Genomic DNA, 24,231 nt, shown 5'->3' with positions numbered 1-24,231 from the left:
CTTACAAAATACAAAGCTGAAATTAAAAACGATCAATGTATCTATCCCCATGAAACAGGATCTAGAAAGGAGAAATGAAGAGCTTGAAGAACTTTATTTATTAGAAGCATGTTTTCCTGAAGCAGAGAAATTGAAACGAGATGATAGATTCCTTTCCCAGGTAAGACTGATTTTATTTTTTTAGCTAACACTTTTATACCATAAGAGGGAGTTATAATCCTATATCCATCTTAATAACAGGAAACTTTAAATGTGTCTGTAAAAAAGTTAATCTGACAAATCTCTCTCATTTGCTTGTAGCAAATTAAATTCATATAGCTTTTTAGAAATCTATTTGTCAATAAAATCCTTGACATTTTTATATCCTTTGATTTAATTTGCTGGAATTTTTATTGAGGAAATTATCCTAAATTAAAATATAAAAAGTTTGACCCTGAGGCCAGTGAGTGTTGTTCAAAACAGTGCAGCTTTGGAAACAATATCAATGGTTAAAAAGGAAAAACTGTAATAATATGGCAAAGATTATAGTATAACTTAAAGCAAAAAAATTGTAATCACAATATGATTGGGCTTCTCTGGTGGTTCAGATGGTAGAGAATCTGCCTGCAATGTGGGAGACCCAGGTTCAATCCTTGGGTCAGGAAGATCCCTTGGAAAAGGAAATGACAACCCACTCCAGTATTTTTGCCTGGAGAATTCCACAGACAGAGGAGCCTGGTGAGCTTCAGTCCATGGGGTCGCAAAGAGTCATACACGACTGAATAAGTCACACACACACACACACACACACACACACACACAAACAATGCGATTACAAATGTAGAGTTTGCATAGACTACACAATGAATGGAATGACATACTAAAATGACATGGCAATTAATAATTAGTAATAATTTGAGAAATATAAATTAACCCAGATGTTAAACTTGTGTAAAGACAGAAGCTATGTGATTAGTGAGGAAAGCAAAACAAAATCATCTCATAAACACTGTTTTAAAAGTGAAATGTGACAATATATATAATTTATATTTATTTGAATTATTGAAGCTTATAAGTTATATTGATGAAGAGATATTTGGGTATTTTAGAGACATCTTCAAGTAACTAAAATCATAATATGTTTTTCACCAGAATTGGAAAACTAGTTTATAAGAGTTCATATATTGAAAAAGAAGTAATTTAATCTTTGGTTGAATTTTCATCAGTGAGAACTTGCAAGCATTTTTGTTCCACAGTGGAAACACTACATTCAATGTGATGGGAGTCCTGATCCTTCAATAGCCCAAGAAATGAATACTTTTATTACCTTGTGGAAAGAGGAAACCAATGAAACTTTAGAGGAAGTGATTGAGAAGAGTAAACTAGTGCTAAATGTAAGTATTTAAGCATTATTCTGTGATTTTAAATTATGTAAATTATAAATAGCCTGATATTGATTCCAAAAATAGAAATAAATTATTGTATTTGTCAGTTAGTAACACTACTACTTTCTTGGTTAAGAAGAAAAATATTTGCTCATCTTTTTATTTTTATTTTTTATTTTTACCATTCCTCAAAACCTCTCACCACCTTAGGTAAGATCAGCCTAACAATTCTGAAACATTAACTGTGAAAAGTGGAAGTGAAAGTGATGTTGCTCAGTTGTGTCGGACCCTTTTCCACCCCACGGACTGTAGCCTACTACGCTCCTCCATCCATGGGATTTTCCAGGCAAGAGTACTGGAGTGGATTGCCATTTCCTTTTCCAGGGGATCTTCCCGACCCAGGGATCGAACCTGGGTCTCCCACATTGTAGGCAGACGCTTTACCTTCTGAGCTACCAGGGAAGTCCAAAACTGTAACATTAACTGTAAGTGTATCCAATTCCAGAAAAAAATCAAGTTGCATCCATTTACGTAGGTAACAGTGTAGAAGTGTATGATTTTATCTTCAGCCAGAATTATCCACTCTTCAGTGATTCATTACACATATTTTTTTTTAATGTTAACTATAAGCCAAGCACCTCTTTTAAGCACTAAAAGTACACAGATGAATAAGAATATCCTACTTTCTATTTCTGCGAATAGGATGGATAGGTTAACCTGAGGCACTACCACTTTACCACACACTTAAAAATGCCAGGAAAAAAAGTTGTGACATTTAAATCCATTGCCTAGCTCAAAGGAAAGTAAAGGAAAAATCTTGGAGTCCATAAGACAATTCAGAAAAATGGACAAGTGTCAAAGTCAGTGGCTTCCCAGAAAGTGTCTATTTGTTTCTCTTTTGTGGCTTTGCATTGGTTTAAAGGAGCATCAGGAGGCAAGCCTAAGGTACAAGCAAGGTAGCAAGTATTATCAGAGACCCTTTTATGGCTGGGAGCCTCAGAAAGGTAATGTGGATAATAGATGAAAACCTACACTGCAAAGGGTGATGATATGCACTTGATTGGCTCCTATTTAGCATAATGAAGGCAAAACAGTAATGTCTCTACCAAGAATTCTTAATAATGAGTGAGTCAGTAGTTAGATTGGAAGAATTTATCAGAATACAGCACAATGAAGAGATGAAAAATTATCAAGGAGTAGTTAACAGACATGTATAATGGAGCAAAAAGGACTAAAGGAGTACCAGAAAGAGATGTAGAATAAGGAAGAGACAATATTCATTAGGCTGAAAATTTCCCAGAATCCTCAGAAACCCAACAAATCCCAAGTTAGGATAAACAGAAAGGAATCCACACTTAGATACACCAATGTAACAATGGAAACTTTGGCTACCTGATACGAAGAGCTGACTCACTGGAAAAGACCCTGATGCTAGGAAAGATTAAAGGCAAAAGGAGAAGAGGATGGCAGAGGATGAAATGGTTAGGTAGTTTCACTGACTCAATGGACATGAATTTGAGCAAACTCTGGGAGATAGTGAGGGACTGAGGAGCCTGGCGTGCTACAGTCCATGGAGTTGCAAAGAGTTGAACATGACTTAGCAACTGAACAACACCAACAGAAAGAATTCACTCCTCTTGGTCCTTTTATCCTCTAATGCTTTTTGTTTCATTTCCTTACCATGTTACAGTTCTTGTCACTGTGGTTTACTTTTCCATGTGCCTATAAAGTGGAATAACTCCAGACTGTTAAGGTCATAATATGTTTGCCTAATTTAATCTGGAAAACAAGCTTATGAGATTCATTTTATACATGAAGAAACAAATAGTGACTTGTTTATGGTCCCCTACGAGACCTCAGATGAGCCTTACTCTGCCTTTCCAAAGATTCCAAAGAGCCTCCCATGAGGGGTTTGGATGCTAATACAGTCCTCACACAGTGTTCTTTCATATCCTCTCTCCCAGTGAGGCTGCCATGACATGATGCTGGTCCAGGAATCTACTGCTCTTTAAATAGCAGAGGCAGCAGGAAGTAGTACTAGAGTTCACCAGTGATGAGCTGGATATAACATCTTCCTGTTACGAATGTGGGGTATAGAAGCAGAAATAATAAATAGTAGGGAAGATGAGAAAAGGATAAGTAAAACAAAATAGGAGACAGACAAGGAGAGTAATCAATAACAGCAGGAAACTAAAGCAAGAAGTCACAAGATGAATGGAAAGAACTGGATAGCAGTAATCCCATGGTTGGGCTTCCCAAGTGGCTCAGTGGTAAAGAATGCACCTGCCAATACAGGAGACTCAAGAGACGTGGGTTTGATCCCTGGGTCAGGAAGATCTCCTGGAGTAGGAAATGGCAACCCATTCCAGTATTCTTGCCTGGAGAATTCCATGGATACAGGGGCCTGATGGGCTACAGTCCGTGGGGTTGCAAAGAGTAGGATGCAACTGATCTCTATTCCATGGTAAACATCAAGTTCCAAATTATCAAATTTATTTGTATGACAGATTCTTATGCAACCCTTACTGTGGCAGACATTCGTAGCCTGGTTCAGGTTACTCATGTTGCTGCCGCGAAGTAACTCCAATAACCCTGTGAGGTAGGCACCATCATCCCCATTTTTCAAATGAAGAAAGTGAGACTCAGATGTTAAATAACTTGTCCCAGATCATGCCACTGGTAAGAGGGTGAAGATGAAGCCCAGATTTCTGGCTTGAGCCCACACTACCCAGCACGACTATGCTCTCTCTCTTACTTTAGAAATTTTCTATATATTATCTATGTCCATGTTCAGAATTAAATTCTACTCTTTTATTCTTCATATGCTGTACTGCTTTTCAGCTGAGTTTACCCAGTCATTGCTTTCATGCTTCACAGCACATCAAAAGGTTATTCTGATTAGAGTAAAAAAATCCTATCCATTGCATGTGATTATTTCCTAAAATAAAGCTGGTGCTGTCTTCTGCAGGAAAAAAAATTAAATTCTGCTACTTATTTGTTGTTCCTTGATCATACTGTGCCTTAATTTTTCCCAACACTGAATATCTGTCTACTTGCTTGTGTGATTTCTGAAAAGTTGGATATAATTCTTAACTTTGTTCTTCTAAAGGTAAGGTGTTTTTTTCCCTTGGGCTGCTTTCAGGAATTTTTCTTTATTTTTTATTTTCTGTCCTTTGAAAATAACATGCATAAATAGGTTTCTGGGGCATTTATCTTGCTTGGTATTCTCTGAGACTCTTCAGTCTGTGGTTTGGTGTCTGACATTAGTTTGAGGGAAATTCTCAGCCATTTTTATTTCAAATATTTCTTCTGTTTCTTTCCTTCTTTTCCTTCTGGTATTTCCATTATGTGTGTGCCACATTTATTTTAAGTTGTTCCAAAGTCCTTGGTTATTCTGTTCTGGCTTTTTTCAGTCTTTGTTCTCTTCGCTTTTTGGTTTTCGAGGATTCTATTGATAAATACTCTCAGAGATACGTTCCTCAGCTGTGTCCAGTAGAGGAATAAGCCCATCAAAGGTATTCTTTGTTTCTGTTGAAATGACCTCTAGCATTTCTTTTTGGTCCTTTCTTGGGATTTCCATCTTTCAGTTTTACATCACCCATCTAATTCTTGCATGCTGTCTACTTTATCCATTAGAACCCATAGCACATTAACCACAGGTGTTTTAAGTTCCTGTTCTGATCATCAAATCTTACCATGTCTGTCTGGTTCTACCATGTCTGGTTCTGATGCTTGCTTTATCTTTTCAAATTGTGGTTTTTGCCTTTTGGTATACCTTGTACTTTTTTCTTGATAGCCAGATATGATGTTCTGGGTAAAAAGAACTGTTGTAAATAAGCCTTGTGTAATGTGGTGGTGAGGTGGGAAGGAAGAGTTCTGTAGTCTTGTGATTAGGTCTCAGTCTTTAAGTAATCCTATGTCTCTGGACAATGAATCCACAAGTATTTTTAACTTTTCCTGTCCTCTCTTAGGTGAGAGGGAATGACTAAAGCCTATTGCAGTTGAATTTTTCCTTTCTCCTGGGTGAGTTAGGCTCTGAAAAATCAGAGCAGAAATAAAGAAAAAAAGGGAGAAGAATCAAATCAATAAAATTAGAAATCAAAATGAAGAAATGACAACACAGAAATACAAAAGATCAAAAGAGACTACTATGAGCAATTATATGCCAATAAAATGGACAACTTGGACGAAATGGACAAATTCTTAGAAAAGCATAACCTTCCAAAACTGAACCAGGAAGAAATAGAGAATCTTAACAGACCCATCACAAACAAGTTAATTGAAGCTATAATAAAAAATCTTACAACAAACAAAAGCCCAGGACCAGATAGCTTCACAGGTGAATTCTACCAAAAATTCAGAGAAGAGCTAACACCTATTCTACTCAAACTCTTCCAGAAAATTGCAGAGGAAGGCAAACTCCCAAACTCATTCTATGAGGCCACCATCACCTTAATACCAAAACCAGACAAAGATGCCACAAAAAAGGTAAACTACAGACCAATATCACTGATGAACACAGATGCAAAGATCCTCAACAAAATTCTAGGAAACAGAATCCAACAACATACTAAAAAGATAATACATCATGACCAAGTGGGCTTTATCCCAGTGATGCAAGGATTCTTCAATATTCACAAATCAATGAATGTGATACACCACATTAACAAATTGAAAGATAAAAACCATATGATTATCTTAATAGATGCAGAGAAAGCCTTTGACAAAATTCAACACCCATTTATGATCAAAACTCTCCAGAAAGCAGGCATGGAAGGAACATATCTCAACATAATAAAAGCCATATATGACAAACTCACAACAAACATTATCCTCAATGGCAAAAAATTGAAAGCATTTCTTCTAAAATCAGGAACAAGACAAGGGTGCCACTCTCATCACCACTAGTCAACATAGTTTTGGAAGTCCTAGCCACAGAAGTCAGAGAAGAAAAACAAATAAAAGGAATTCAGATTGGAAAAGAAGTAAAACTCTGTTTGCAAATGACATGATCCTCTATATAAAGAACCCTAATGATACCACCAGAAAATCACTGAAACTAATCAATGAATATAGTAAAGTTGCAGGGTATGAAATTAATACACAGAAATCCCTTGCATTCCTATACATTTACAGTGAGAAAACAGAGAAATTAAAGAAACAATCCCATTCACCACTGCAATGAAAAGAATAAAATACTTAGAAATAAATTTACCTAAAGAAACAAAAGACCTATATATAGAAAACTATAAAACACTGATGAAGGAAATCAAAGATGACACAAATAGATGAAGAAATATACTGTGTTCATGGATTGGAAGAATCAGTATAATGAAAATGAGTATACTACCCAAAGCAATCTATAGATTCAGCACAATCCCTATCAAGCTACCAATGGTATTTTTCACAGAACTAAAACAAAGAGTTTCAAAATTCATATGGAAACACAAAAAATCTCAAACAACCAAAGCAATCTTGAGAAAGAAGCATGGAACTGGAGGAATCAACCTGCCTGACTTCAGACTATACTACAAAGCTACAGTCATCAAGACAGTATGATACTGGCACAAAGACAAAAATATAGATCAGTGGGACAAAATAGAAAGCCCAGAGATAAATCCACACCCCTTTGGACACCTTATCTTTGACAAAGGGGGCAAAAATGTACAATGGAGAAAAGACAATTTCAAATAACAAGTGATGCTGGGAAAACTGGTCAACCACCTGAAAAAGAATGAAACTAGAACACTTTCTAACACCATACACAAAAGTAAACTCAAAATGGATTAAAGGTCTAAATGTAAGACCAAAACCATAAAACTCTTAGAGGAAAACATAGGCAGAACACTCTTTGACATAAATCACAGCAATATCCTCTATGATCTACCTCCCAGAGGAATGGAAATGAAAACAAAAATAAACAAATGAGACCTAATTAAACTTAAAAGCTCTTGCACAATGAAGGAAACTATAAGCAAGGTGAAAAGGCAGCCATCAGAATGAGAGAAAATAATAGCAAATGAAGCAACTGACAAAGAATGAATCTCCAAAATATATAAGCAACTCATGCAGCTCAATACCAGAAAAATAAACGACCCAATCAAAATATGCTCCAAAGAACTAAACAGACATTTCTCCAAAGAAGACATACAGATGGCTAACAAACACTTGCAAAGATGCTCAATATCACTCATTATCAGAGAAATGAAAATCAAAACCACAATGAGGTACCATCTCATGCCAGTCAGAATGGCTGCCATCAAAAAGTCTACAAATGGCTGGAGAGGATGTGGAGAAAAGGGAACCCTCTTCCACTGTTGTTGGGAATGCAAACTAGTACAGCCACTATGGAGAACAGTGTGGAGATTCCTTAAAAAACTGGAAATATAACTGCCATATGACCCAGCAATCCCACCGCTGGCATATGCACCAAGGAAACCAGAATTGAAAGAGACACATGTACCCCAGTGTTCATTGCAGCACTGTTTATAATAGCCAGGACATGGAAGCAACCTAGATGCCCATCAACAGATGAATGGATAAGAAGGCTGTGGTACATATACACAATGGAATATTACTCAGCTATAAAAAAGAACACATTTGAGTCAGTTCTAATGAGGTGGATGAAACTGGATCCTATTATACACAGTGAAGTAAGCCAGAAAGAGAAACACTGATACGGTATATTAATGCATATATGTGGAATTTCGAAAGACAGTAACAATGACCCTATATGCAAGACCCTAAAAGAGACACAGAAGTAAAGAATAGATTCTTGAACTATGTGGGAGAAGGCAAGAGTGGGACAATATGAGAGAATAGCATTGAAACATGTATATTACCACATGTAAAATAGATGACCAGTGTAAATTCAGTGCATGAAGCAGGGCACCCAAAGCTGGTGCTCTGGGACAACCCAAAGGGATGGGGTGGGGAGGGAGGTGAGAAGGGGATTCAGGATGGTGGCACACATGTACACCCATGGCTGATTCAGGTCAGTGTATGGCAATATTGTAAAGTAATTAGCCTCCAATTAAAATAAATTAATTGAAAAAAAAATTCCAGCAGGTCAGGCTTGTTGTTAATTTTCCCTGAGATCAAGCCTTGTTAAGAAGAACAGAATGCTCTTGTGTATTTCAAAATGCTTCCTTTCCCCCTCCTCCTGCTTTCTGATCCATAAAGAAGTTGTTGGTGTTTTTAGTCTGTTCAGCCTTTCACTTGATAGGATGGAGTGGCATCTAAAGCTCCTCACTGGTGGAACTAGGTTGCTTCAGTTTCCTGATCTACAAAATAGGCACAATGAACAGTATCTACCCATAGACTTACGATGAGAATTAAATGGATTAAAACGTATGAAGCATTTGGAACACAGGTCTTGGCACATAGTAAGTATTCAGTAGATATTAGTGATTCTCCTCTTCCATTTCTGCTCACTCTTCTCCTCGTTGTTACCATATTGTTATTGTTTCTGTTGTTCCACAGTCCTGGGCAATCAGCTTGCTAATGACAGCTAAGGACAGCTCATTACATAGTTGAGGATTCTTATAGTGGAGTTTTGGGAGGAAATATTTTATTTTCCCATGACCTTTTCTAATAGAATAAATACCGGAAACTATTTTTATATGTTTTACTGGTGATATCTTCCTCAATTCAAAAGTGGTAAAAACATCCCATATTTCACTTTTTCCTTTGTTTATCAGAAGATTACTTTTATGGTAAATTTTTGCTTTATATTTTTACTTTTACTTTATAGTTAATTGAGAAATTGAAGTTAATTTTGTTGGAAACTCCACCATATGATTTGCAAAGGAAAAATATAATCCAGTACCAAGGATCAATTCTAGAACTGCAGGAGCTCCTTCATCTTAAGTTTAACAGAGCCACAGAAATACTTCTCAGAGTAAGTGTGATGTTTTGCTTTCTATGTTATTAATATCTTTTGTAAGTGTTAAGATTTTATATTATATAATTTTTAAAATCCAATATCATTTTTTTGAAGATTTAAAAGGCTAAGGAAAAGTCAGAATAATTTAAGGCACAATGTATTTATCAACTGTGAATATTTTACTCTTAAAGAAATAAAACATTATCAATATAGCTAAATTCTAGATATTTTCTCTTATACTTGCTAAAGTTTACTAGGGCCATTATGAAAATAAATTCACAAAGCCTTGTATGTTAGATATTCACTCTAGATGAATCAGTTGACACAAGATTACAATTATTGGTAGTCACTCTATTTTTCCCAAATATCTTAGCACTAATGGTAATATTCAACTAATTATAGAGCCATTATTATTATATCTATGAAAGTTAATAATAATTCCATAGTATATTCTAATATCCAGTCCATATTTGAATTTTCCCTAATATTCCATGAATATCTCCTATAGTTTTTGTTTGGCTTTGTTTTTTTAAATCAGAAAACAGTATAAGATCATACCTTGCTTTTGGCTATTTTGTGTCTTGGTTTCTTTTTTCTTCTGGTCTAGAACACAGTGACCTTTATAGACTTGGTAGAATGTGTTCTAATTACAAAAAGAACTGCAAAGAAGGCTTATTATTGTTAAGTTATTCTTAGCAGTAATATTCATATTAAAATTTTGCAACTATTTTATTTATATTGCAAGAAAAAAGCCAGTAAGGAAATGTGTTATTAGTGATCAAGATTTTTATTTTAACAGAAAAAAAAGATATGTTATATAGAAGAGAAGATTAGAAAAAACACTATAATGTTAAATTTGTAATGGAAATATCAGTATGAACCAGATTTCTCTTTATTCCATGAAGAGGAATAAGTTCTAATTGGGGTAAATAGCTGATTCAAGCTTGGGGCAGGGAATTTGAAAGATGAGATTGTTATTGCAGGATGAGTTTTTGCATTATCTTGTGCTAGAAAGCAAGTAAATGCTCAAAGACTGATGGAGCCATAGGTAGAGGGACAAGACTAGCTTAAAAAAGCTCCCAGTGGTCAAGTTGGGGATAATTTGAATATCAGAAAGAACAATGACTATAATTTATTAAAACACATTGATTAAAATAAAAATTCTTGAGTCTACACTGATACCCCAGAAAGGAAGAGGGAAAGTGAGGTGGGGGTAGAGAGAACAATTCTTTATAGAATACCATCTGATGAATGTGGAAGGAATGGTCAGGAAGATAATCACCATTTTTCAATCCCCAGTGTAATAACTGATAGATAATTAACCGCTACCTCAGTAATTAGGTGAAAAGTTTAGGAGCATGTCATTCTCATAATGCCAAAGTATTTGACTACAGATTACTTACTGACTAGGATAAATGTACTTTGCAACGGGAAGATATGGGTAGTCACCACCTGAACTCAGCAATCAAGTCCACATTGTTAACAGTAGGACATCATGTGCCTCCTGATAGGATGCAATGTAAAGAACACAACTTCCCACTAGGTGCCTTCTTGCAGAAAATCATTCGTCTAATCTGATTAAACCTACCTTGACCTAACTTACAGTGTACAAAAAATAAAGGAGATAGAGGAGTAAGTTAAAGTGTGAGGGAACAGCTGGATAAATTCACGCAATGTGGAACAGTTCTACAACAGTTTTGTTATTTATGCCACAATGAGTGACTTGTGGGATCTTAGTTCTCCCACCAGAGATCGAACCTGTGCCCCTCTTCAGTGAAGTCCTAACCACTGCCAGGGGAAGTCACAGAACAATTACTTTTAAAACAAATAGCAATAAATTCAATTCCCAGTACTTTTAACTTTTTACATTATAGGAGCTGAATACCTATGGCTTATTTAAGTCCTTTTAAAGAACTAATGTCTTAAGCAAGAGGCATGAATCTATTTTAGTCTTTATTAAAGAATTCTAAAGAATATCCTTAAATGGTATGTTGATTATCGAGTATTAGACTAGTAAATCAGAACTCATAGGGATATTTTATTTTGTAAACTTGATGTGTTCAGGAATAGGCTAACTTTTGCAGTAGCATAAGGTAAGGATAAGATTAGGATATATAGTTAAAATGAGAAGTCATGATAATGTTAAAATTGAAAAGGGTAATCTAAAAGCAATCTACAAGAGCTACCTGGGAATATAGGAGCAACTACCATCCTTAGACACCTTAAGAGAAACTGAGTAGAAAAGGGGAAACACGTTTCAGTGAGTAAATACATTTGTATCATTTAGAGAATTATTTAAAACAATTCTGTTATTTTTATTGAACCTTATTTTACCCAAATTACTTTTTTAAGTATTGAAGGGAATCCAACACCTAGCTGATGAAATAACTTACCTAAATTGCATAATTTTTGAGGCCTCTAATCTTAATAATGTTTTCCTTTTTTCTTACAGCAAGCTAGTACTTTAGCAGATCTGGACAGTGGAAATATGGAAAAAGTCATTCAAGATGAAAATGTTACTCTCTATATATGGGCGAACCTCAAGAAGAATCCAAGGTATTGCCATGGGTGATGCTGTAGGTCTGAAGACATTAGAGTCACATGACCAAGCAGATGCCTGTTGCATTTCAGCATGGCATACTTATAAAAACCCATCTTAGGAAGTCAGCCAGTTAGGGTTTAATTCTGAGACCTGTTGTTTATCTTAGGCTAGTCACTTACCCTTGTAAGGTCTCAGTATATCAACAGTGAAATTATTTTTATCACTTAGTAGGATTGGGCTGAAGATTAAATGTTAATACACGTAAAGGACATACATAACAGGATGTCTAGTATAAATATACACTGACTAGATATCGGGGTCTTCCTCTTTATTTCACTCACTCAGCCTCCCTCCCCACCAAAAAGTAGAAGCATAGGTGCTTCCTACGGGACAGTCTGAAGTTTTTAAAAAATTTATTTTGTGTGAACTGTGAAAGTAGCATCAACATACATACACTTTCAGGTGTAAGATGGATAGCTGGTGAGAAGTTGCTGTGTAGCAACAGGGAGCCCAGTCTGGTGCTCTGGGATGGCCTAGAGGGATGGAATAGGGGAAGGGGAGAGAGGCTAGGGAGGGAGAGTGAAAGTGAAAGTCGCTCGGTTGTATCTGACTCTTTGTGACCCCATGGAGTATACAGTCCATGAAATTCTCCAGGCCAGAATACTGGAGTGGGTAGCCTTTCCCTTCTCCAGGGGAATCTTCCTAACCCAAGGATCAGACCCAGGTCTCCCGCATTGCAGGCAGATTCTTTACCAGCTGAGCCACAAGGAAGTGGGTATGCATGTATAATTATGGCTGATTTGTGTTGTTATATGGCAGAAGCCAACACAACATTGTAAAAATTTAAAAATATATATTTAAATTTAAAAAATACTTTCAAAAACAACTTCATTTTTATTACTTTTTAGATATTTAAATGATGTTTTCAACAAAGTAATATCATTCTGAGGAATAATAGAGATAATGACAAATTCATAATCACTTGGTTGCCGTTTTACTCAAACGTTTCAAAATAATTGAGTTAATATGGCACAGTGAGTTTTAGAGAAAAATTATCAGAATAAAAGCTAGGAGGTCTAGGTTTCTAGTCCTAGCTCTAAAAAGGCTAGTCATAACAAGAATGGGGAAACTTGGACTTTATTTTTGATATCTAGTAAAAGGAAGGAACAAAATATTTTCCAAGTTCTATTTGCTACAAAATACTCTGTGGTTTAAATTTTAATTAAATTTTTTATTCATTTATTTTTGGTCACACTGTGTGGCTTGCAGAATCTTATTTCCCCAACCAGGGACTGAACCCACACCCATGGCAATGAAAGCGTGGCGTCCTAACCAGTGGACCGCCCTCTGGCGGAAAATAATCTGTGTAATTTTAAAAGAATAAAAGTAAAATGAACAGCTCTGTATTAACTACCCAGGTTTTAAAAAGAGAATTAGATGGTGTTCTTTTACTAAAATAAGGAACAGCAGTGGCAGAACAACCTTTGTTTTACTTTGATGGTGATGAAGAGGGGCAGAGGGTGGTTGGGGTGGTGAGTTCAGTGTGGGACTTGTTGAGTTTGAAGTTCCCTATGAGACTATGAGACCTCGTAAGTATAACTATCTGAAGGCATTGAGAGAAATGTGAGCTGAAAACACACTTGGAGACATTATTAGCATTGTTGTCATTTAGTCGCCAAGTTGTGTCCAACTCTTTTGTGACCCCATGGACTGAAGCCTGCCAGGCTCCTCTGTCCATGGGGTTTCCCAGGCAAGATTACTGGAATGAGTTTCCATTTCCTTCTCTAGGGGATCTTCCTGACTGAGGGATCAAAGTTGCATCTCCTGCACTGGCAGACAGATTCTTTATCACTGAGACATCATGGAAGCCCAAGTTTTGGAGACATGTTTGGGGAAGTCATTAGCATACAGATCAGTAGTTCTTAACTTTTTAGAAATCAACTCTTATGAACTTTATTACATATGCGCACACATACGTAAGGGAGTTTTTTTTAACCTTTTATAGTTCATTCAGGGATGCTTCTGCCCCTAGGAAACATAGAGCCCATTGAAGTCATAGAAATAATAATATCCAGGGAGAACATGTAGAAGGAGATGGAAGGAGGACTCAGGCTGTTTGAGGGCTGAGGGACATCAGCTAGTTTAAGGGATGGTTAGGAAGTTCAGTTCAGTTCAGTCGCTCAGTCGTGCTTAGGAAGGAGGCTGTACAAAGGAACCAGAGAGGGAGCTCCCAGAGATGGAGGAGAAGAGTATGGAGCCATGGATCCCAAGAGACAGTTTTGAAGACGGTAACATCAGCAACCTGGTCTAAATGCTGCATAGAAAGCAAGTTAAGGGTATTCACAAGTACTCAAAGCTCTGGTGAAATTAAAGAGGAAATAATGTTTAGGTATAAATTCACGGCAGACATAGAACTTCCTAGAGCCTCATCTTTTTTGTTAATTTAATTAACAGGCACAGAAGTATCAGATTCTCTGAGACCCAAACTGGATTTGAAATCCCAAGGATATTAGCAACATCTGACATTGCTCTACGACTCCTGCACACTCACTACGATCATGTCACACCCCTGAGCCCCGTTCTGACACCATCACAAGAACACGTTTCCTTAGTAACTGACTTTGTCAAGGAAGAAGTTAAGAGTGTGCAAACAGCAGTCAGCAAAGATCTCCAAGAAGAGAATAAACAACAAGAAAATGAGTCTAACTCAGTTCATGAGGAAGAAACAAAAGCTGAGGAACAAGGTGATGTCGAAGAACAAATGGTAGGACTCTTTAAATGTACATTTTTTTCCTTCATGTAATGGGTGTTATTAGATTCTCTTGATGCATTCTTAAGATTTTTTCCTAAACAGCTAGAAACTGAAAGCCACTTTCTAACCAATGGCTCAGTTTTGAATGTGTTTTTTTCCCCTTGCCTTCTATATTCATAGTCACTATTTATAGTTGAGCTTGTTGCTTCCACATCCTGAAGTTGAGCACAGAAATTGCTCATTTTTATTTTAGGTTCACTCCCAAAAAGCTTTGAGGCAATTTAATTTGTGGGTATTTATTATATTTCAAATTCACTTAAGGGAACTTGTGATAAATACTGTCACAAAACTGAAGGATTAGTTACTTCTTCAGGTTTTGGTTTTATGAAAAAGAATTTAATGAAGTAAAAACTAATTTTTTAAAACTGTTGTACTCCTATTTTAAAAATTGACGTCTTTAGATATAATAATATGTTAAGTGCTATGTGCTCAGTCACTCATTCATGTCTGACTCTTTGTGGCCCCATGGACTGTAGCTGACCAGTCTTCTCTGCTATGGATTTCCCAGGCAAGAATACTGGAGTGGGTAGCCATTTCCTACTCCAGAGGAACTTCCTGACCCACGGATAGAACCCGAGTCTCCTCTGTCTCCTGCATTGGCTGGTGGATTCCTTACCACTAGTGCCACCTGGAAAGCCCAATAATATGTTATAATAATCATATTTTGGTAGTTGGTTTCTGCTCTCTTCGTTCTGTTTCCAGGATTTTCAAGCCACTTACCTATTATGGTAAAATAAATTGTCTCTTTAGCATTTAATAGAACTTTCTTATAACTGAGCAGCTTTTTGTTTGGCCATGGACAATTTGATTTTAGGAAGGACCAGGTTGTCCTGTAAGTGCTTAAAATATTGTATTGGCTTATTGGTTTGTTTTCTTTAAACACAGGTAGGGTTAAGAATTAAGTTGAATACAAATTAGAAATCAGAATAAGTATTATTAGGTATTCTAAGAACACATTTAATTGAAAAATGCCATTTGATTACACCAGAATAAAAAATTGCAATGATTCTACAGCAATGTAAAATATGGATATAAGACACAATGGTCAGTACAAAGAATAGTATTCAGAGTGTGAAAACAATGACGAAAAAATCAAAAAGGCGTAAAAGGAGGAGAATCCAGAAACCTATATATAGCTGATACTTCAGAGAGGTTGGAAATAAGTGATTTGTTCTTCTTTAAAAGTGGTCACTCTTAAAGAAATGTTTTTTGAGCAGTCTGATAGCTTTTAAAACTAAAGAAAATAATCATTTTTCCTCTCAGATAGCATGGTAGCTTTACTAGAGTTCAACAATATTTCCAGTTTTCTTCCCTTTCCTGGATATGTAGGAAGATTATATTCCTCTCCCCCTTAAAATTAGGGGTGACCATGTGACTTGCTCTAGTTAAGAAGACATGAATGGATGTAACACACTGATTCTAAGGGGGAAAAAATAAAGAATGAGTAAATGGGCCCTGGATGTCACATTATTTAAGTATGCAGTAAGAAACAAAATGAAGACCTGTACACTTAAAATAAGATTTAGCAAGATTTGTGATTGAAAATTCATGAAAACAACAAATAAAAAGGTATCAAAATTGTTTATATGAAAAGATGTTATCTAAAAATGTTTGGTCTTGATCTGATAAAAATATTGAATAACTTCTGCTCCTCAAATTCCTTGATCATATTTTATGAAAAACTCATCAACAGTTTACCCCAAAATTTCATATTATTAATTTAAAGTTGTGAAATAATTTAGAAAAGATATAATTTGAAATATTATTTGAATTTAGATGGCTTTAGCAGTTCTTCCTATGCATGTATGTCTCAGTTGAAGCACCTCATATAAAAGTGATGACTTATAGTTCTATGTCTAAAACTAAAAATAGTTTCACATTAAAGATATCAGCGCATGAATTCACTGTAATACCAAATAGTGCAGTTTTCTATTTTTCTCAAAATCTTTCATCTATTAGAGTAAGAAGTCATTTCCTTTACTCTCAGTCACTGAGCTCCAAGTTACCAAACTAAGTTTTCCTCCATTAACAGGCTCTTTCCAATGTGTTTAACTACATCTGTTTTTTTTTTTTTTTTCTGTTATTCTTTAATGTTTCATTGAAACTCTTCATGGCAAATAGATGGGGAAACAATGGAAACAGTGGCTGACTTTATTTCCCTGGGCTCCAAAATCACTGCAGATGGTGCTTACAGCCATGAAATTAAAAGACACTAACTCCTTGGAAGGAAAGTTATGACCAACCTAGACAGCATATTCAAAAGCAGAGACATTACTTTGCCAACAAAGGTCCGTCTAGTCAAGGCTATGGTTTTTCCAGTGGTCATGTATGGATGTGAGAGTTGGACCATAGAGAAAACTGAGCGCCGAAGAATTGGTGCTTTTGAACTGTGGTGTTGGAGAAGACTCTTGAGAGTCCCTTGGACTGCAAGGAGATCCATCCAGTCCATCCTAAAGGAGATCAGTCCTGGGTGTTCATTGGAAGGACTGATGTTGAAGCTGAAACTCCAATACTTTGGCCACCTGATGCGAAGAGCTGACTCATTTGAAAAGACCCTGATGCTGGGACGAATTGAGGGCAGGAGGAGAAGGGGGTGTCAGAGGATGAGATGGTTGGATGGCATCACCGACTCAATGGACATGAGTTTGGGTAAACTCCGGGAGTTGGTGGTGGACAGGGAGGCCTGGCGTGCTGTGGTTCATGGGGTCACAAAGAGTGGGACCCAACTGAGCAACTGAACTGAACCTTTTCAATCTATAATGATGACTAAAGGTATAAAAATGACTAAAGGTATACCAGTGCTGTGCTGTGCTTAGTCGCTCAGTCATGTCCAATTCTTTGCGACCCCATGACAGTGGCCTGAGAGGCTCCTCTGGTCATGGGGATTCTCCAGGCAAGAATACTGGAGTGGGTTGCCATGACCTCCTCCAGGGGATGTACCAATGCTACTGTTGATAATACCACAGAAGTACATTAAGGAAAAGCATTCTACTCAATGGTAATGCATATTTTAAGGCAGAGTGAATGAAGTTCTCAAATAATTAGTCTAGGGAACCAAGAGTAATGATCAGACAATTAGTTTTACCTTATGAAACTTCACTATAGTCTGGGAAGCATGACTGAGAATTGTGTGAGTGGTAGTTGGAAGAACCTGGCTGGCAGAACTTTGTCATCAGGCAGTTGAAAAAAGAGAAGATTGCCTAGATGACACTAACATTACTTTAGTGAGCACCCCTGTTTTGGGGAACCAGTCCTCTCATCACACCACATGGGCATGTGTATAGGTACTCACGCTTATGTCCATGTGCTCTATCATTCTTCCAAATGCCCCACAGCATTCTGAAAAGTTATTATGAACAATGCTTAAGTATATGTGATTTCCACAGAAGCAGAAAAATCCAATAGTTGTGCTTAAGTGTACCAAGGCAGGGGGAAAGCCATCCCCCTGTGCTGAAGGAAGATTTTGGAGAGGAATTGAAGGGGGCAGCAGTAACCATAGAGTGAAGAATCCCCCAGGTCAGACCCACTTGCCCTGCTCAGCTGGCTAGGAAAGGAAAGAGAGCAGGTGGAAACAATCATCAGCTGGGCCTGCCCTTGCCACTAATTCTGAACAGAAAACATTTGTTGAGCACTTTTTCTAAGTGTGAGTCGCCTGCAAGGGGCAAAAATCACTAGATTTATAAAGAAAATCAGCAGCTCAAAAGAAGGGGATAAAGATAATTTGATGGAATTTATGGGAGTGAGTAAAATAAATGGTGGAAAGAAGTAGGAGATCCCATATCTATGTAAAATAATTTATAGAACTTGAGAAGGGAAAGGTTGAGTTTAATATAATAATTGTCTATGAGACAGCAAACTAAGATATGAAATAAAATATATTTCCAATCATACTTCCCTCTACAGACTGAAAAAAAAAACAGATCAAAGGTGTAAATACAAAAACAAACTAATCAAAACTCATAAAATAATAAAAAGTATTTGAAGAGAATGTAGGGAAGTTATTTTATCATATTTACTAAAAAGAACTGTGGTGTTGGAGAAGACTCTTGAGAGTCCCTTGGACTGCAAGGAGATCCAACCAGTCAATCCTAAAGGAAATCAGTCCTGAATATTCATTGGAAGGACTGATACTGAAGATGAAGTTCTGATACTTTGGTCACCTGATATGACAATCTGACTCATTGGAAAAGACCCTGATGCTGGGAAGGATTGAAGGCAGGAAGAAAAGGGGATGACAGAAGATGAGATGGTTGTATGGCATCATCGACTCAATGGACATGAGTTTGAGCAAGCTCCAGGAGATAGTGAAGGACAAGGAAGCCTGGCACGCTGTAATCCATGGGGTCACAAAGAGTTGGACATGACTGAGCAACTGAACAAAAACAATAAAGATCTTTTTTAAAAAAAATTTGTCATTATTTTTTGGTTGCGCTGGGTCTTCATTGCTATGCATAGGATTTCTCTACTTTCAATGAACGGGGACTATTCTTCATTGTGGTGGGTGGACTTCTCATTGCAGTGACTTCTCTCGTGGAACATGGGCTCTAGGGCGTGCTCAATAGTTGTGGCACATGGATTTTGTTACTCAGCTACACGTGAAATCTTCCCAGACCAGGAATCGAACCAGTGTCCTCTGCATTGGTAGCTGATTTTTCACCATTAGACCACCATGAAAGTCCTAAGATCTTTCTTCCTTATTAGTGCATCAAAACCAAAACCTTGCAAGAAAAGGAGATTATGGGTTCGAACATTTGTGTCAGATAACCTCACTATAAACAATGCTGAAAGACAGTGGACTGGGAAAAATATTTAAACATATCAAACAAATGGTTAGTATCCAAATATAAAGAACTTGTACAAATTGGTAAGACAAGTTCCTAATATAAATTAGGCAAAAGACTTGAGCAGATCAATAAGAGAAATGCAACTGGTCAATAAAGATATGAAAAGATAACCAAATAAGTAAACAAATTAGAACTGGCATTATATCACTTCATATCAGATTGAGTGTGAGAGGTTGCGGCGATTTTCACGTACTGTTATTAAAAGTGGAAATTTGTACAATCTTCAGGGAAGATGTAAATGTAAATGTACCTTTTAGTGATTTTTCATTTTAGTGATTTATTATTATGAAATCACAAGACAGCTAAATAAAAATGTTGCAATGTTCACTGGCTTTCTTACATTAGAAATTACAGTCCACAGATTAATTATAAAATATTCAGCCAAGTAGTAGCCATTCAAAATGATATAGATTTTATATACTTTAATTTCAAAAACTCTTTGAGATGTGCCTGACATATGGCATTATATTAGTTTCAGGTATACAGCACATAAATTTGATATTTCTATGTACTGTGAAATAATCTCCCTAAGTCTTGTTAGCATTCACCCCCATACATAAGCAACAATTCTTTCCTTGTGCTGAGAACTTTTAAGATCTCTCTTACGAACTTTCAAATATACAACACAGTATTATTAACTATAGTCATCATGTACATTTCAAGTCACGAATTTATTTCTCTATAACTGAACGTTCATACCTTTGGCCACCTTCACCCATTTGTCCACCTCCACTCCGAACCTCTGGCAACCACCAATCTGTTCTCTGTATTTAAATTCTTTCTTTCTTTATATTCCACAAAAAAAGGGAGATCATATGGTATTTGTCTTTCTCTGTCTGACTTATTTCCCTTTACATGATGCCCTCAAGGTCCCCGTTGTTGTCTCCAGTGGCAAGATTTCCTCATTTTTTATGGCCGAATATTATTCTGTTGTCGCTATATATCGCATTTTCTTTATCCATTCATCCACTGATGAACTGTTACATTGCTTCCATGTCTTGGCTGTTGTGAATAGTGCTTCAGTGTGCATAGAGGTGCATACCTCTTTTTGAGTTAGTACTTTTGTTTTCTTCAGATAAATGCCCTGAAATAGAATTGCTGGATCATATGGTAGTTAATTGCTACCATATGATCCAGCAGAAACTATTAATTTATTTAATTGGAGGGGCAACCCTGGCCCTAATAAGCATTATTCCTAACACAGCCTTCATTGCATTTGTTATTCTCTTTCTACTCACTATTCTTGAATTTGCAGTAGCTGTTTTGGCTTCCCCGATGGCTCAGCCGGTAAAGAATCCATCTGCAATGCAGGAGACACAGGTGACGAGGGTTCAATCCCTGGGTCGAGAAGATCCCCTGGAGGATGAAAAGGCAGCTCACTCCGGTATTCTTGCCCAAAAAACCCCATGGACAGAAGATCCTGGTGGGCCACATTCCGGAGGGTCACAAAGAGTCAAACCTGAGTGAGCACACACAGCACGGCACAATTATTCAAGCTTATGTCAGCCCCCTGCTTATAAGCCTCTGCTTACACAATGACACATGGTAACCCATCAAACCTGTGCATTCCAAATAATAAACCCCAGCCCCCAGGCTTTTACAAGAGCCCTCTTAGCCCCTCTTGAACTCTCTGGTCTGGTCATACGCTTCTGTTTAGACTCAACATCCTTACTCTACTTGGGCTTTTAACCAACATTCTGGCAATGTATTAGTGACAAAGAGACATCATCCAGAAAAGCTTTCTTGTATTTATCGCTTTCTAACTTCCCCAACTAAACACATGGAAAAATCAAGTCCTTACAAATGCAGATTTGACATTATAGGATCAGCATGCCTACAGTTTTTCCTTAAAATTTTTCATAGTGACCATTATGTTTCTTCTCTCTGTGACCTAGAAATTCTGCCCCTACCCTGAGCATCTCAAACAAATAATCTAATAGCAATACTCATAGGACTAATCCTAATTTCACCACTAGCAGTAAATTTAGCCTACAGGTGGACTCAAAAGGGGTTAGAGTGGGCCGAATATGATAATTAGTTTAAATTAAAGCAAGTTTTTATTTTTCACTCATTAAATTATTAAATTCACAATTATCAAGTTCCTGTAGTCTACATAAATATTACTCTAGTATTTACAGTTTCCCCTGGGGGCTTCCCTGATGGCTCAGACAGTAAAAAATCTGCCTGCCAAGCAGGAGACGTGGATTTGATCCCTGGGTCAGGAAGATACCCTGGAGAAGGGAGTGGCAACCTTACTCCAGTATTCTTGCCTGGGAGATCCTATGGACAGAGGAGCCTGGTGGGCTACAGGCGGGTCACAAAGAGTAGGACAGGACTGAAGCAGCTAACACTAGGGGGTCTTAATATACTAATCCTGTGTGATATCCTCCCTACTGTTTCTCGAGGGAATAATGTCATTATTTATCATGGCAACCCTAATAATTCTGGACACCCATTTAACTCTAGCTAGCACAATACCCATCATCTTACCAGTTCTTAGAGCCGGCGAAGCTGCACTAGGATTATCCCTGCTCGTAATGGTATCAAACACCTATTACACTGATTACATACACAATCCCAACCTCCAATTTAAAAATTCATTATTACACCTAATAATAGCACTAATATGAAAAAATAATGTAGTTTGAATTAATACTACCACTTTCAGTGTACTCGTTTTATTAGCTTAGTCCTTCTTAACCAATTTAATGACAACAGCCTTAACGTTTCATGAATCTTCTCTGACTCTCTAGCAGCACCTTTACTAACTCTAACGTAACTCTTAACCACTAATACCCATAGCCAGGCAATTCCATCTATCCAAAGAATCACTAGCTCAAAGCACTACCCCTGTATATCATGACATTATTTATGTTACAGATGTTTCTAATTATCACTTTCACTGGTATGGAGTTGATTCTTTTCTATTTTATTTTCTATTTTCTATTTATTCTATTCTATTCTTATTCAAAACAACACTAGTTCCAACATAAATTACTATTTCTATCCTGGTGGTTCAGATGGCAAAGAAACCTCCTGCTATGTGGAGATCTGGGTTCAGTCCCTGGGTTGGGAAGATCCCCTAAAGGAGGGCATGGCAACCCACTCCAGTATTCTTGTCTGGAGAATCCCCACGGACATGGAGCCTGGCAGGCTGCAGTCCATGGGGTCGCGAAGAGTCCGACACGACTGAAGCGACTTAGCAGCAGCAGCAGTAGCAGCAGGAATTTACTTTTTTTACACACCTTAGTAGGATCTCTTCCACTTCTAGTGTGTATCCAAAATATTATAGGTTCACTAAACTTTTTAATAATGCAGTACTGAGCCCAAACAATATCTAACTCTTGATCCTATATTTTCATCTGATCAGCATGCATAATAGCTTTTACAGTAAAAATGCCCCTCTACAGGTTACACCTTGTGACTGCCAAAGGGGCTTGTAGAATTCTCACTGATGGATTTGTAGTTCTTATAGCTGTACTGCTCAGACTGGCTGGCTAGGGTCTACTACGAAGCACAACAATCCTAAACACCTTAAACTATATACAGTGGATCCATTCCTTATAGTATCCTTATGAGGAATAAATATAACCAGCTCAATCTGTTTGCACCAAACAGACTTAAAAAAATCACTCATCAGATACTCCTCGATTAGCTATATGGTGCTTGTCGTTGTAGCTCTCCTCTTTCAAACACCTTTAACATTTTGTAGGGGCTTCCCTGGTGGCTCAGATGGTGAAGAATTTGCTTGCAGTGCAGGAGACCTGGGTTTGATTGCTGGGTCGGAAAGATTCCCTGGAGAAAGAAATGGAAACCTACTCCAGTATTCTTGCCTGGCAAATCCCATGGACAGAGGAGCCTGGCAAGTTACAGTCTGTGTGATTCCAAGAGTCAAACACAAGTTAGTGACTAAAGCACACAATCACCACCACCCTAAAAACTGCCCATGGCCTCACATCATTTATACTATTTTGCCTTGCAAAATATTTGACATCTTTTCATGTGCTTGTGGACCATTTGTATATCTCATCTGGAGAAGGGTCTATGCAGGCCCTTTGTCCATTTAAAAAATTAGTTTCTTTGTTTTTTTGTTGATGAGTTGTAAAAGTTCTTGACGTATTCTGAATAACAGACTCTTATCAAATGTATAATGTGCAAATATTTTCTTCTGTTCTGTGGACTGTCTTTCTACATTCTGGATAATGTCTTTTGAGGCATGAAAGTTTTTAATTTTGAGAAAATTTAATTTATCTATTTTTTCTTTCATTGTGCCCTGGTGTCAAATCATAGAAACCATTGCTAAATCCAGCATCGTGAAGATTTATCACCATTTTTTCTTCTTGAATTTATACAGTCATTCCATAGAGGAATGGTTCCAGGATTGCTCTGTGGATACCAAAATTCGCAGATGGTCCTTATATAAATTATATAAATTAGCTTAATATTTGCATATATCTTACACACATAATCCCTTATACTTTAAATCATCTCTTGATTACTTGCAATACCTAAAACAATGTAAATGCTATGTAAATAGTTGTCAGCAAGGCAAATTCGTTTTTCATTTTGGAGCCTTCTAGAATTATTTTTGGAGAAGGCAATGGCACCCCACTCCAGTACTCTTGCCTGGAAAATCCCATGGACGGAGGAGCCTAGTGGGCTGCAGTCCATGGGGTCGCTAAGAGTCGGACACGGCTGAGCGACTTCACTTTCACTTTTCACTTTTCACTTTTCATACATTGGAGAAGGCAATGGCAACCCACTCCAGTGTTCTTGCCTGGAGA

The 24,231-nt window shown here is 37.1% G+C and overlaps 1 protein-coding gene across 1 annotated transcript in view; it reads left to right on the top strand.

Annotated features, from left to right (window-relative positions):
• The window catches only part of DNAI7 (dynein axonemal intermediate chain 7), an 88,553-nt gene that overhangs the window by 16,012 nt on the left and 48,310 nt on the right, over nucleotides 1-24,231 (top strand). The window contains exons 5-9 of the mRNA XM_043441336.1: nucleotides 59-160; nucleotides 1,236-1,373; nucleotides 9,118-9,264; nucleotides 11,702-11,805; nucleotides 14,246-14,555. Of these exons, the coding sequence (XP_043297271.1) occupies nucleotides 59-160; nucleotides 1,236-1,373; nucleotides 9,118-9,264; nucleotides 11,702-11,805; nucleotides 14,246-14,555 (801 nt within the window). The remainder of the gene's footprint in view (nucleotides 1-58; nucleotides 161-1,235; nucleotides 1,374-9,117; nucleotides 9,265-11,701; nucleotides 11,806-14,245; nucleotides 14,556-24,231) is intronic.

Source organism: Cervus canadensis, chromosome 21, assembly GCF_019320065.1.
Source record: "Cervus canadensis isolate Bull #8, Minnesota chromosome 21, ASM1932006v1, whole genome shotgun sequence".
NCBI lineage: Eukaryota > Metazoa > Chordata > Mammalia > Artiodactyla > Cervidae > Cervus > Cervus canadensis.
The sequence above is the reverse complement of the archived record's forward strand: the minus strand, read 5'-3'. Positions and strand labels throughout refer to the sequence as shown.